This window comes from Lithobates pipiens, unplaced genomic scaffold (genome assembly GCF_037356315.1).
Source record: "Lithobates pipiens isolate NorthernLeopardFrog02 unplaced genomic scaffold, aLitPip1_a1.2 Scaffold_13, whole genome shotgun sequence".
Taxonomy (NCBI): domain Eukaryota; kingdom Metazoa; phylum Chordata; class Amphibia; order Anura; family Ranidae; genus Lithobates; species Lithobates pipiens.
In genome coordinates this window covers 186,898,379-186,910,748 of record NW_027507718.1, presented here as the reverse complement: position 1 = coordinate 186,910,748, position 12,370 = coordinate 186,898,379, and the positions used below count along the sequence as shown (strand labels likewise).

General features: G+C 44.2%; 1 protein-coding gene across 3 annotated transcripts in view; it reads left to right on the top strand.

The window, feature by feature from the left end:
* The window catches only part of DOT1L (DOT1 like histone lysine methyltransferase), a 228,667-nt gene that overhangs the window by 156,931 nt on the left and 59,366 nt on the right, over positions 1-12,370 (top strand). For all 3 annotated transcript variants that reach the window (XM_077475975.1, XM_077475976.1, XM_077475974.1), the window contains one exon: positions 3,658-3,771. In XM_077475975.1, coding sequence (XP_077332101.1) covers positions 3,658-3,771 — 114 coding nt within the window. The remainder of the gene's footprint in view (positions 1-3,657; positions 3,772-12,370) is intronic.

The following is a 12,370-nucleotide window of genomic DNA, read 5'->3' as shown; positions in this document are numbered from 1 at the left end:
TGCAGCCCAGAAAAAGGATGTTCTTGCCTTCAGCAAAGATCAGCTCCATACAAGAACTGGTATGGATGGTCAGATCAAAAGCAAATCCTTACATTCGCCTTTGAATGAAGCTACCATCTTTCCTAACAACCTTATGCAAAGCATTCCCCTATGTCCAGTTCCATTCAGGACTGTTGCATAACAAAATACTCTGTTTGGAACAAGACTATCCAAGCTTTGGACTTACCAATGCGGCTGTCCCCAAGAGTGTCTTAAAGCCTCAGTTGGTTGTTACGAAGCCAGAATTTGCTGAAGGGGAAATCCTTCAGACCACTAATCCGGAAAGTAGTGCCGACAGATGCCAGCCTCTCCGGCTGGGCAAGCGGTACTAGAGAAAATGACTGTCCAGACACAGTGGTTAAAACTCGAAAGAGCCCTGCCCATCAACATCATAGAGATTTGGGCAGTGTATCTGACTCTGAAAACCTGAACCTTCAGGTTAAAGAATTGTCCAGTCCGGATTCAATTGGCAATATCAATCACCAAGGGGGCACCAAGAGTCTCTCAGCTCAGAGAGGAGAACCGTATCCTAACTTGGGCAGAAAGGAATTTCCCATCCCTATTGGCAGTTTCCTTTCCGAGAGTAGAAAATTGGCAAACGGACTATATAATTCACCAGCAGTTATTCCCAGGGGAATGGTCTCTTCACCCTAAAGTGTTTCAGGCTATTTGCCAAAGATGGGGGGACTCTGGACATAGCTCTTCTAGCGTCCAGATTTAACATGAAGTTAGTCAACTTTGTGTCCAGAACAAGGGATCCACTCGCATACGGAAGAGATGTGTTGGTAACTCTGTGGGATCAGTTTTCACTTATCTACGCTTTTTCCCCTGATTCAGTTGCTGCCTTGACTACTTTGCAGGATCAAGCTGGTAATTCTGGTAGCACCAGCATGGTCCAGAAGATCATGGTACGCAGAGATCGTAAAGATGGCACTGGAGGGTCCTTGGCCGATATTCCATCCTACTTTACGAACGCTAAATTTAACGGCTTGGCTATTGAAACCCACATTCTGAAAAAGCGTGGGCTTTCCATGTCTGTTATCTCAACTTTAATCAATGCAAGGAAACCAGTTTCCAGAGCTGTATATTATAGAGTTTGGAAAGCTTACGTTTCCTGGTGTGAATCCAAGGGTTGGCACCCTCAGATATAGTATAGGCAGAATCCTTGCCTTTCTACAATTGGGCGTAGAGCTGAAGTTGGCCCTAAGTACTATTAAGGGCCAAGTCTTAGCCTTTTTGGTTTTATTTCAAAGACCGCTTGCTACACATTCTTTAGTCTGGGATTTTATGCAAGGGGTGATGTGCATTAATCTGACAGAAATTTAGTTTTGTTTATATTACAAAAACTGGCATTTGAACCATTACAGCATATTCCCTTAGTCCATCTGACTAGGAAGCTGATTTTTGGTTGCTATCTCGGCAAGGTGGGTTTCAGAATTGGCTGCCTTTTCTTGTAAAGGGCCATATTTGATTATTCATGAGGACAGAGTGGTTTTACATCCAGGCTTTTTGCCAAAAGTGATTTTAGACTTTCATCTGAATGAAGCTATTGTCCTGCCATAGTTTTTCCCAAAACCATGTTCCAGGGAAGAAAAATCACTACATTGTCTTGATGTAGTGAGAGCAGTGAAAATCTAGTTAAAGAAAACTGCTCAGATTTAAGACTGATGTCTTATTTATTCTGCCAGAAGGTCCTAAAAAAGGACAGGCCGCTTCAAAATCCACTGTTGCTAAGTGGATTCAGCACGTTATAATTCAAACTTATCATTTAAGGGCTAAGATTCCCCCCCCATTAAGTTAAGGCACACTTTACCAGAGCGGTTAATGCTTCTTGGGCAGTGTGTCACCAGGCCTCCTTTGCTCAGATCTGCAAGGCCGCAACTTGTTCTTCGGTCCATAAATTCACAAAATTTTACCAAGTGGATGTAAGAAGGAATGAGGATATCTCCTTCCGTGCAGTGTGCTGCAGGCAGCAGTATAAGTCCTCAAGATCTGGGGGTGCCCTATGGTTTGTCTCCCTCCCCTCAAGTAGCATTGCTATGGGACTTCCCACTAAGTGAATACTTGATGTACTACAAAGAAAATAGGATTTTTGTAACAGCTTACCTGTAAAATACTTTTCTTGGAGTACATCATAGGACACATACGCCCCGCCCCTCTTCTTTTATGGGGTTTAATTATATTGCTTGGCTTCAAAAACAGAGGTACTCCTGGGAGGAGGAAGGTTTATATAGGGCAGTCAACTTCCTGTATTGGGTGTGCCAGTGTCAACACCTGAAGGTAGCTATATAATCCACTAAGTAAATACTTGAGGCTCTGTGTCCTATGATCTACTCCAAGGAAACGATTTTACAGGTAACCTGTTAAACTCCTATTTTGCAAGGTTACCACCTTGTCTGATGTTTTTCTAAGCTCCCTCAGGTACATATTCAGGCCTCACCTGGCGCAAGCTTTGGGTGTTGGGCATTGGGCATAGCTTTTTTGGGGGGGGTTTGGGTTGGCCTTTTGTTATTTTGCCCAGACTTCTGTTGACCTGCATGTCCCAGCAGTCTACAAACTCCTGTCACTCAATGGATGAGTTTTTTTTTGTTTGTTTGTTTTATATATCTGAAGAGCACAGGTCCCACCTCTCAGTCTATTTCATGCTTTCTGTACTGTTTTTCTACAAAACTGAGGTATGATAGTTGCGTTTAAATTGGGTCAATTTAACTGACAGTTGCGCGGTCGTGCAACGTTACTCCCAAACAAAATCTGTCCTTTTTTTTCCCCCCACAAATAGAGCTTTCTCTTGGTGCTATTTTATCACCTCTGGGTGTGGTGTTTTTTTTTTTTTTTTTTTTTTTTTTTGCACTATAAACCAAAAAAGCGACAATTTTGAAAAAAATGCATCATTTTTTACTACTTTCTATAATATCCCCAAAAAATATATATAACATTTTTTTCCCCCCCCCTCAGTTTAAGGCGATACGCATTCTACATATTTTTGGTAAAAAAAACAACGCAATAAGCGTATATTGGTTTGTGCAAAAGTTATAGCGTCTACAAAATAGGTGATAGGTGTTTTTTTTTTTTTTTAACTAGTAATGACGGCGATCAGCTATGTTTGTTGTGACTGCGACATTATGGCGGACACGTCGGACAACTTTGACACATTTTTGGGACCTTTGGCATTAATACAGCTATCAGTGCGATTAAATTGATTACTATAAAAATGTCACTAGCAGCGAAGCGGTTAATGTGTGCTCTAACTGAAGGGGGATGTGGACTGTGCAGGAAAACTAACAGATCCTCTGTTCATACTCTGTATGAACAGAGGATCTGTCGGTTCACCCCTCAGAGAACTGGGATCTGTGTGTTTACACACATAGTTCCGGGTTCTACATGTGCCCTGAACGATCGCAGGAGCCCGGCAGTTATCGAGACCATCGGGCAATCGCATTGGCTCAGGGGCGCTCGCGTGCCTCCGGCAGCGCACACGCCTAGTGCCCGTCAATGGTACCGATGTAGAATGATGGCGATTCGCACAGCCGAGCCATGTTGCCGCAGTACAACTGCGGTGGCTGGTTGGCATATGGTTAAACTGGTAGAAAATGTATTTAATTATTTTTCTCTTTGTAGATGCCTGCAAGTCACCTCAAAGTCCCCATTACCAGCTACCTCTGAAAGCACAGCGTCAACCTTCCAACCAGCTGATGTCTTGTCCCACACCCCCAGCACTGCAGAAGCTGCTTGGTAAGAATATTACAACAGTCTTTTGTATCATAAGTCCGCTATCTAGTATTCTAGAAAGGAGATCAATACCTTCAAGAAGCAGTTTCCATGGATAACACCATTCTTCTGGGTAAGCTCTGGTATTTCATTGTATTGCCTTGATTAATGGCAACATGGCATATAGCTGTAAGGAAAATCAGGGACTGAAAAGTGACCTAAAGCGCAACTAAATCCTATTTTTATTTATTTTTTACTTTTTTTTTTTTTTTTTACAGCCAACAAAAAGAGCTGCCATCTTAATCCTTGTTGGATCTGCAGTTGCCATTTTGCTGTAAATTTGATGAGCTCTGACACCAGCCATTTGATGGCTTGACAGTTTACTTGAGAGCTAACATAAGCACGCTAGAAACGGCAACAGTTGTATATAATTTATGGCATTCTTTGAATGTAAGGGCCTTTTCACACTGCCCTGTACAGCTGACACACACTAAACTGCAATGTGGCAACTTTCTGTTTCAGCTGCAGTGAGCTGGCAGTAGGGGGGGTAGTGTGGAACACTTTTTAGTGCATTACACAGCTCCCCCCCCCCCCTTTTTTTTTTTCCTCCTTTTTGTATGCAACTTTTAGTGCACGAAAGTGCTATGCCATTCATGTCACTATCTGCTGTGCTTCATGATGGTGACATGCAATCCTGCCCAGAACGCTGCAGTAAAATACAGCATGTCTGCATTTTATTGCTGATCACTGCATCACCGTTCCACAATGCATTGCAGTGCAAATAAGATGCGTCTCCTAGCAGTGACTGGCATTTTTCCAATGCAGAAAAATGCTGTTCATGGCTTTGTGTGAGCTTGCCCTCACTGTTTTGGGAAATGGTTAAACAAGTGGGTTTAGTTTCGCTTTAATTGAAGACTGACATTTTGTGACAAGACTATGTAGAAAGTTGTTTAATTTGTATTGTTCACTAATAGTTGACGTACTAAAATGGCTCCACTAGCCATATAATGACCAAATTGTTTCTGGAAGAGTCCAATGACTTCTTGGGGTGACATTTACCACAATTGTCAATAAGGCAGCTTAGTTTTGTGACTATGGGAATTAATGCTGTAGAATGACATTTTGTATATAGTTCAGTTGTACTGAGGCAAAGCTTTAAATTTAAAGAGATGTGCTTAATGTCTGACCTATTTTTAATGTTCTCTGTCTGACATTCTGCCTTTCTCTAGCAGCATTATTCGCCGCTGAAGGTTCTGGCCTCAACCTTATGTCACCTCCCCGTTTAGCAGCTGCTTTCGGCAGTGGAGCCTCTAGGGTGATCATGGTTAGCCTTCCTTACCAAGGCTTGAGCAAAGGCTCTCTGCCATTGAGTCTGCCCACTTGTTCTCTCATTGTTTCCTTTTACTATTCTCCCAGTTCCTGTCATGGTTTCTTCACTCTCTGCATATCATTTTTCTTTTTTGTTTATATTCTACAGTATTTCTATATATATTCCTGTTATGGTTTATTTAGATGTTCTTGAAATTTATTTTGTGCAAATGTTTGTTTTGTGTTTTTAAAATTTTTATTTTTTTTATTTTGTTTGCTCTGTGATTTCTGCATCTATTGTAACAACCCTCATCCTTTATTGCGCTTTCTTAGTTGATAGTGCCCCTTTTTCTTTTTTACTTCGCGATTTGTTTAGTTTTATATTTTCCTGCGCTTTTGTTTAATCCAGTTCTTGTCGTCTTCTACATTTTCTTCTGCTTTTCTTTCCTACCACCCTGCCCCCCCCCCCTTCCTTCTTCCCCCCCCCCCCCCCGGGATGAAATTCAGGTTGGTTGTGTCTTCCTGATTCCTGAGTTATATTTAGTGACATCCACATGTCAAAATGACCAGTAGACCTAAAAATAAAGGTAGTTGAATATAGGCTAACTTGGAATTTTCCTGTCAAATTTGTTTCCTTACTGGTCTGCTAATGCACTTTGCAAACCTGATGGACCAATAATGACATTCAAAGAGTGGGGATTAACTCACAATTTATATAGAAAAATGCAAGCATTCCATATTAAGCTATTTCTGGCACCTCTGTATTTTATGACGGTTTTAACATACCATTTTTAGTGAACCGTCTGAACAAAAGCAATCTGTTTTCTTTAATCACACATCAGGGGACACAGAGCCATAGTAATTACTATGTGGGTTATACTCCACCTTCAGGTGCTGGACACTGGCACACCCTAAACAGGAAGTTGCCTCTATATAACCCCTCCCACTAATGGAGTATCTCAGTTTTTTCACCAGAGTCTAAGGTGTTGGTCACGAGTGAAGATGTGCTGAGCTCTTCTGGAGCAAACCTTGCTGGGGCTAGCTATACAACCGGATCCATTAAAAGTGTATTTTAGGCCAAATTGAATGGTACCCAGGCCTCGTATCCGAAGAAACGAGGTTTCGCCTGTAACGCTTCTCTTTTTAGAGAGCTGGACCCCAGGATCCAGTACTTTTGATATTAAGGCCATAAAGTTTTACTGGGGGGGGGGGGTGCTTTTTACAGGTCCAGGATTGTGGGTTTTCCTGAGGGTCCCAAGTTCCTGAAGGTTTGATAACAGAACCCACCGTGAAGGGTGAAGAGTGGGTCTGTTTTTTTTTTTTTTTGCCACAGAAAACTCTGCGTTGGGAAAGGTAAGTGGAGTTTTGTAAGGATTTTTTGTCACCACTGGGGCTGTATGGAGCACGTACCTATTCATGCTTTGCCAAGAGTCATGCTGTGTCACAGAAGCAGCAGACTTTTTTTTCCTCCGGCAAATGGTCAATTTGGGGGGTTTTGCTCCCTCCAGACACTCCCACCTGAGGTGAACTCTACCTCTTCAAGAGGCTGAGTATAAGGGAGAACGATCGGCAGTGCAGTTTTCTTTCACATCCCCTACACAGTGGTGGCTTCCAGGTCTCCACCATGCCATCCCTCCCTCACTCAGAATAATTCTTCCCCCCCCCCCCCCGAGGGGTCCTCCGGGGGGCTGTGATCCTTGTCTGGGGGCTGCGCTGGCTGTCTGCGTCCCTGGGCTGCCTGTGATCTCTCTGCTGGTGTCTGTGGGCTCTGTATGTGCTGCCGCCATAGCGCTGTCTGCCGCCATTATCTGTGTTCATTCACTGTATACAGTTACTTGTCGGCCATTTTCTGTGAGTCTCTGTGGGAAGCATGGTCAGCGGCCATTTTCCCGAAATTTCGGCGGGCCATTTTCCCTGTGATTTTTCTCTATAGAGGGTTTTTCCTATTTCTAGGAATAGAAAATTGGCAGGCGGACTACTTGAGTCACCAGCAGTTGTTCCCAGGAGACTGGTTCCTTCACCCCAATATCTTCCTGTCAATATGTCAAAAATGGGGGATCCCAGACATCTGTTTGTGTCCAGGTTCATCAAAGAAATCAACAAGTTTGTGTCAGGAACAAAGGATCCGCTAGCATGCTTTGCTATTCCTGTGGAATCGGTTCTCACTGATTTTATGTATTACCTCCTATTCTGCCTGCGTCCATGACTTCTTTGCAAGATCAAGCAGGAAGGGAAGTCGTTTCTTGCGGGGCCTAGAAAATCTTGGTATGCAGAGACCGTAAATTTGGCAGTAGGGGACCCTCCCTACCATCACGGCCAGACCACCTCTCGCAAGGTCCAGTGTTCCATCCTACTTTACAAACTCTAAATTTAACGGTCTGGCTATTGAGACCCACACTCTGAATAAGCATCTGCTGTCAGGTTCAGTAGTTTCTTCCTTGGTTAATACAAGGGAGCCGGCCTCCATAATTATATTTTATGGAGTCTGGGAAACGTATGTCTCCTGGTGTGAAACCAGGAGTTGCATCTCAGGAAAGAGGTCAAAGGTAGAATCCTTGACTTTCTGCAGATGGGGTGAGAAATAAGGCTGGCTTTTTGTGCTTTCTAAGGGACAGGTCCCGGCCTTATCGGTATTTCAACGACCACTTGATTCACATTCTTTAGTTTTGGGTAACATGGCTTGATCTCCCATTAGGTAACCCCTGACCCCTTGGTACTTGAATTTTGTTTTGTTGTCATTACAAAACAGCCATTGTTTGGGCCGATATTACATATTTCCTTGGTCCTTTTTTGACAAGGAATATATTTTTTCTGGTAACCGTATCTGCTGCAAGAAGGGTATCAGAATTGGCTGCTCTTTCTTGTAAAGAGCCATATTTTTATTGTTCACAAGGATAAGGTAGTATTGCGTCCTCATCTTAACTTTTTACCAAAGGTAATATCAAGTTTTTATCTAAACCAGGATATTGTTCTACCTTCATTTTTCCCAGTTCTATGGAAGAAAAATCACTACATTCTCTTGATGTGGTGAGAGCAGTCAGCCTACTCAAAGGTGACTGCTCAGATTCGGAAAACTGATGTTTTGTTTGTGTTGCCTGAAGGTCCTAAAAGAGGACAGGCAGCATCGAAATCTACTATTTCTAAAAGGATTCGACAAGTAATCGTTCAAGATTATGGTTTAAAGAGGTAGTTCTAACTTCTCAAATCAAAACGCAGTCCTCTAGGGCTGTTAGTGCTTCGTGGGCAGTGCATCACCAAGCCTCCATGGTTCAATTCTGCAAGGCCGCAACTTGGTTTTCAGTCCATACATTTACCAGATTCTATCAGGTGGTTGTAAAAAGACATGAGGATGTCACCTTTGGGCGCAGTGCACTGCAGACAGCAGTATAAATCCTCTGATCTCTTGGTGCCCTATTTTGGTTGCATCTCCCTCCCCTCAGTTGGCATTGCTCTGGGACATCCCACATAGTAATTACTATATCTGTGTCCCATGATGTACTTCAAAAGATAAGGATTTTACATCATGGGACACAGAGGTCCCGTCCCTCTAGAAAGAGGTTTCTAGTATACACGTGTATTGCTTTGCTACAATACTGAGATACTCCCAGTAGTGGGAGGGGTTATATAGGAGTTAACTTCCTGTTTAGGTTGTGCCAGTGTCCAGCACCTAAAGGTGGACTATAACCCACATAGTAATTGCTATGGATCTGTGTCCGGTGATGTACTTCAAAGAAAAGGATTTTACAGGTAAGCTGTTTTAAAAATCCTCTTTTTGTACTTTTTTTTAAAAATCTGGCTCAACTTGACTTGCCATGGTTTCTCAGATTGAGAGCTGCATTTCTTTAATGCTGCTCTCAGAATCTGCTGATCAGATCCAGTTTAGTGAAAATGATAAAAGCACAGCCGAATGGTGGTCTACAATTACAAGTTTTTTTTTTATAATCGCATTATGTAAGCTTGGTGTGTTAGTTGGGATTCTTTAAGCCTAGTACACACAAGTCCAATGTTGGGCGTTACCAGCCGACATCCGCTCTGTGTATACGGCAGCTGGCCCTTCTGTCAAAGGGGCATGGAAAAAGATGCGCTGACCGGAGTGTCCCCCCCCCCCCACAGAACACAATAGCATGACAGGGGAGTTTGCAGTACTAACATCGGATTGTTAGTACATCGGCTCCTCCTGAGCTATCAGATTTTTTTTTTTTTTTCGTTCAGCCCTTTTGGGTTGAACGAAAAAAACTGGTAGTGTGTACCAGGCTTTAGTATTTCAAGCAGATGTCAAGAAGATTTCCCTTAGCGTCTTCCAGGACAGCCCATGAGATCTAGGGCTCCTCCTACCAGGACAGGAAACGTGTTAACCCCCACCAGATAAAAGGGCGGTCCTCCAGGCCCGTGTCATTATTATGGTTTCCCCGGGGTGGGGGGGGTTAACATGTTTCCTGGAACTGGTTCCCCTAGGTCTCATGAGCATGGCTCCTGTGGCGTTTTTGGGGTGGCTTTCTTACCTCCTCCTTGTTCCAGAGTAGCACATCCACCAGGGGAGTAGGATTGTGGCTGCTGTCCCTGTTTCACAGTGCATGGGGAATGCCAACACTGTGGTGTATGTCGGAGCTCCGGTCCACGAGCCGCATGGCGGAAGTCAGCTGTCCTTTCCTTGTTAAACAGCATGGCTGGAGTGTGCAGGGGAAGAGGAAGCCACGCCCATGAAGGGGTGGAACTTATGTGTTCCAAGCGGGCCCACAGGAAGCATCTGGCGTGGTCACTTCTGGGGCATGAACAGGGATGCTGGGAGGCTGGTGTTTAAAACTATGAAACCCAGCAGAGGCTGCGGACCACTACGGGGGGGGGGGGGGGGGTGGACGACTTCTGCGACACCTGCACAGGCAGCGGAAGCAGGCCCTAACACCAGAACCTCACGAGTAAGCCTGAAGTGTATTTTATTTGCACATCCTGCGAGTGTTCTCCCCCCTTGTAACTGGTAGGGGCTAGGTGAAGAGTGCACATTTTTCCTTACACTCCATAACACCCCGTGCAGGAGGAATGTGGCATAAGTTATTGGGGTCATTTGTTCTCTTACAGGCCAAGATTCAGGACAAGGCCCAAGCGCAGCCACCAAAAAGGAAATGTGCAGTTTGCAGAAGCAAATTGAGATCCTCATGGAGCAAAGCGGCTTGCCACACCTGTATAGACAGCCTAGTTAAAGAGGAAGTAAACCCCACTGACTTTACTTCCTCTTTCATTCCCTGCAAAGGCAAAGCATAATGGACTGCTATGCATCGCATAGTAGCCCATTATGTGTCGCTTACCTGACACAGGAGCCAGCGAAGTCACCGCTGTCCCCTGTAGTCCGCCGCATCCATCTTCTCGGTGGGTCTCGCAGCTCCGCCGCTGTCGTCACTCCGCCGCATGCGCACGGGAGCCGAGACGCGCGGCATCTTCGTTATCGAGGATGCTACGCTTAGTGCGCCTGCACGCCGCTGTCTACGGCGCATGTGTTATAGACATTGGTGCCTGTCTTCGGGCAAATATCTCCTAAACCGTATAGGTTTGGGAGATATTTCTTGGACCTACAGGTAAGCCTTAATCTAGGCTTACCTGAAGGTAAAAGTGGTTTGTAAGGGTTTACAATCACTTTAAGGATGACCCAGTACTCTCCTGTAAAAAGAAAAATGCTGACTTCTGTTAGAGATGAGCTTACGTCCACGTTTAGCTCCTTTAAAACTCTAAAGCCTCATACACACTATCAGTTTTTTCCTTCAGATTTACCAAAACCATATAATATGAGGTCAAACCTTAGGAGTTTAAATTTGTATTCAATCAGGCAGGCCCTTGCACTACATGGTTTTGATAAACCTGAAGGAAATACTGATAGTGTGTATGGGGCTTTATAGACAAAATTCAGGTTCCCTCAGAGGGTCCATCTCCAGTTAAAATTTCAGCCGGTCCTAGTGCTCCACGGCAGAGTGCGGAGAGTTAAGACTCTGAGGCTGGTGCCAGATCTGCCCAGTCTTCTCCAATAGAATCTGGGTCAGATACAGGGCCCAGGTATAAAGAATCCGCAATGGGCTTGAGGTATGTTTTCATTGGAGGATATAGTTAACTTATTAAAGGGCTGTCTATATGACACTTGATATAGAAGAGAAGGTACAATTGTCAAAACTTGACCATATGGCCATCAAGCTAGAGTGGGAAAATCCAGAGAGAAAACCTTTCTTTTCCGGTAACCTTAAAAAAAAAAAGTTTTCCCATTTGAAGAGGACACAACACAGCCATGGAACAAAAATCCTAAGTTAGATGCACCTCTTTCAAAAGTTTCTAATAAATTTAGCTCTAGCATTTGAACATATGGGCACACTTAGGAATCCGATGGATAAAAGAGGTGATGCCCTTCTTCAGAGCCTGGGAATCTTAAAACCGGTTCTGGCCTCCACTTGTGTAGCCAGAAATGTAGAAGTATGGTTGACACAAATACAAACACTTGTTGGCAGGTACCTATAGAGAGCAGATGCTGAAATCTTGCCCTCTCCTTTTTCATGCAGTGGGTTTTTTGGCTGTTTCTTCCGCAGAATTGATGAGAATGACAGCTAGGACCTCTGCCTTAGTGAATTTGGCCAGAACAAGCCTATGTCTTAAAGGGGAAGTAAAACCTCTATTTGCCTGCAAGGTCAAAGCATAATGGGCTCCGGAGAGTGGAGGCGGAGGGGATTCCAGTAATTGTGATTGCCCCAGATTGGACCCAGCGTCCCTGGTACGTAGACCTAGAGCGCCCGGTGGCGGATGCACCATGGTGACTGCCATTAGGAGAGGACCTTCTGCCTCAAGGTCCGATTCTCCATCCTGCTTTACCATTGCTGGTTTTAATGGCATGGCTATTGAGAGCCAGGTGCTGAGGAATCGGGGTCTTTTGGACTTGGTGATTCCAATTATGTTGAGACCATAGAAATATTCTTCTCGGAAGATATATCATCGTACCTGGAAGGCCTACTTCTCCGTGTGAGGAAAAAGCATGGCGTCCGCGCTCCTTTTCTATATCCAGGATCCTGCTGTTTCTACAGCAAGGAGTAGACCAGAAATTGGCTTTAAGCACCATTAAGGGACAAATATCAGCTTTGGCTGTCTTTTTTTATTTTCAGCGACCCCCCTGGAGTTTCTCTAGTGTGCAAATTTGTTCAAGGGGTCCGACATGTCGCTCCTCCGGTGCGTCCACTATTTGAAAATATCAGAGAGATCCCTCTGACTTTCTCAGAAAGTGGTCTTTCTAGTGTCCATTACATCGGCCAGGAAGGTTTTGGAACTGGCGGCTTTGTCTTACAAGTAA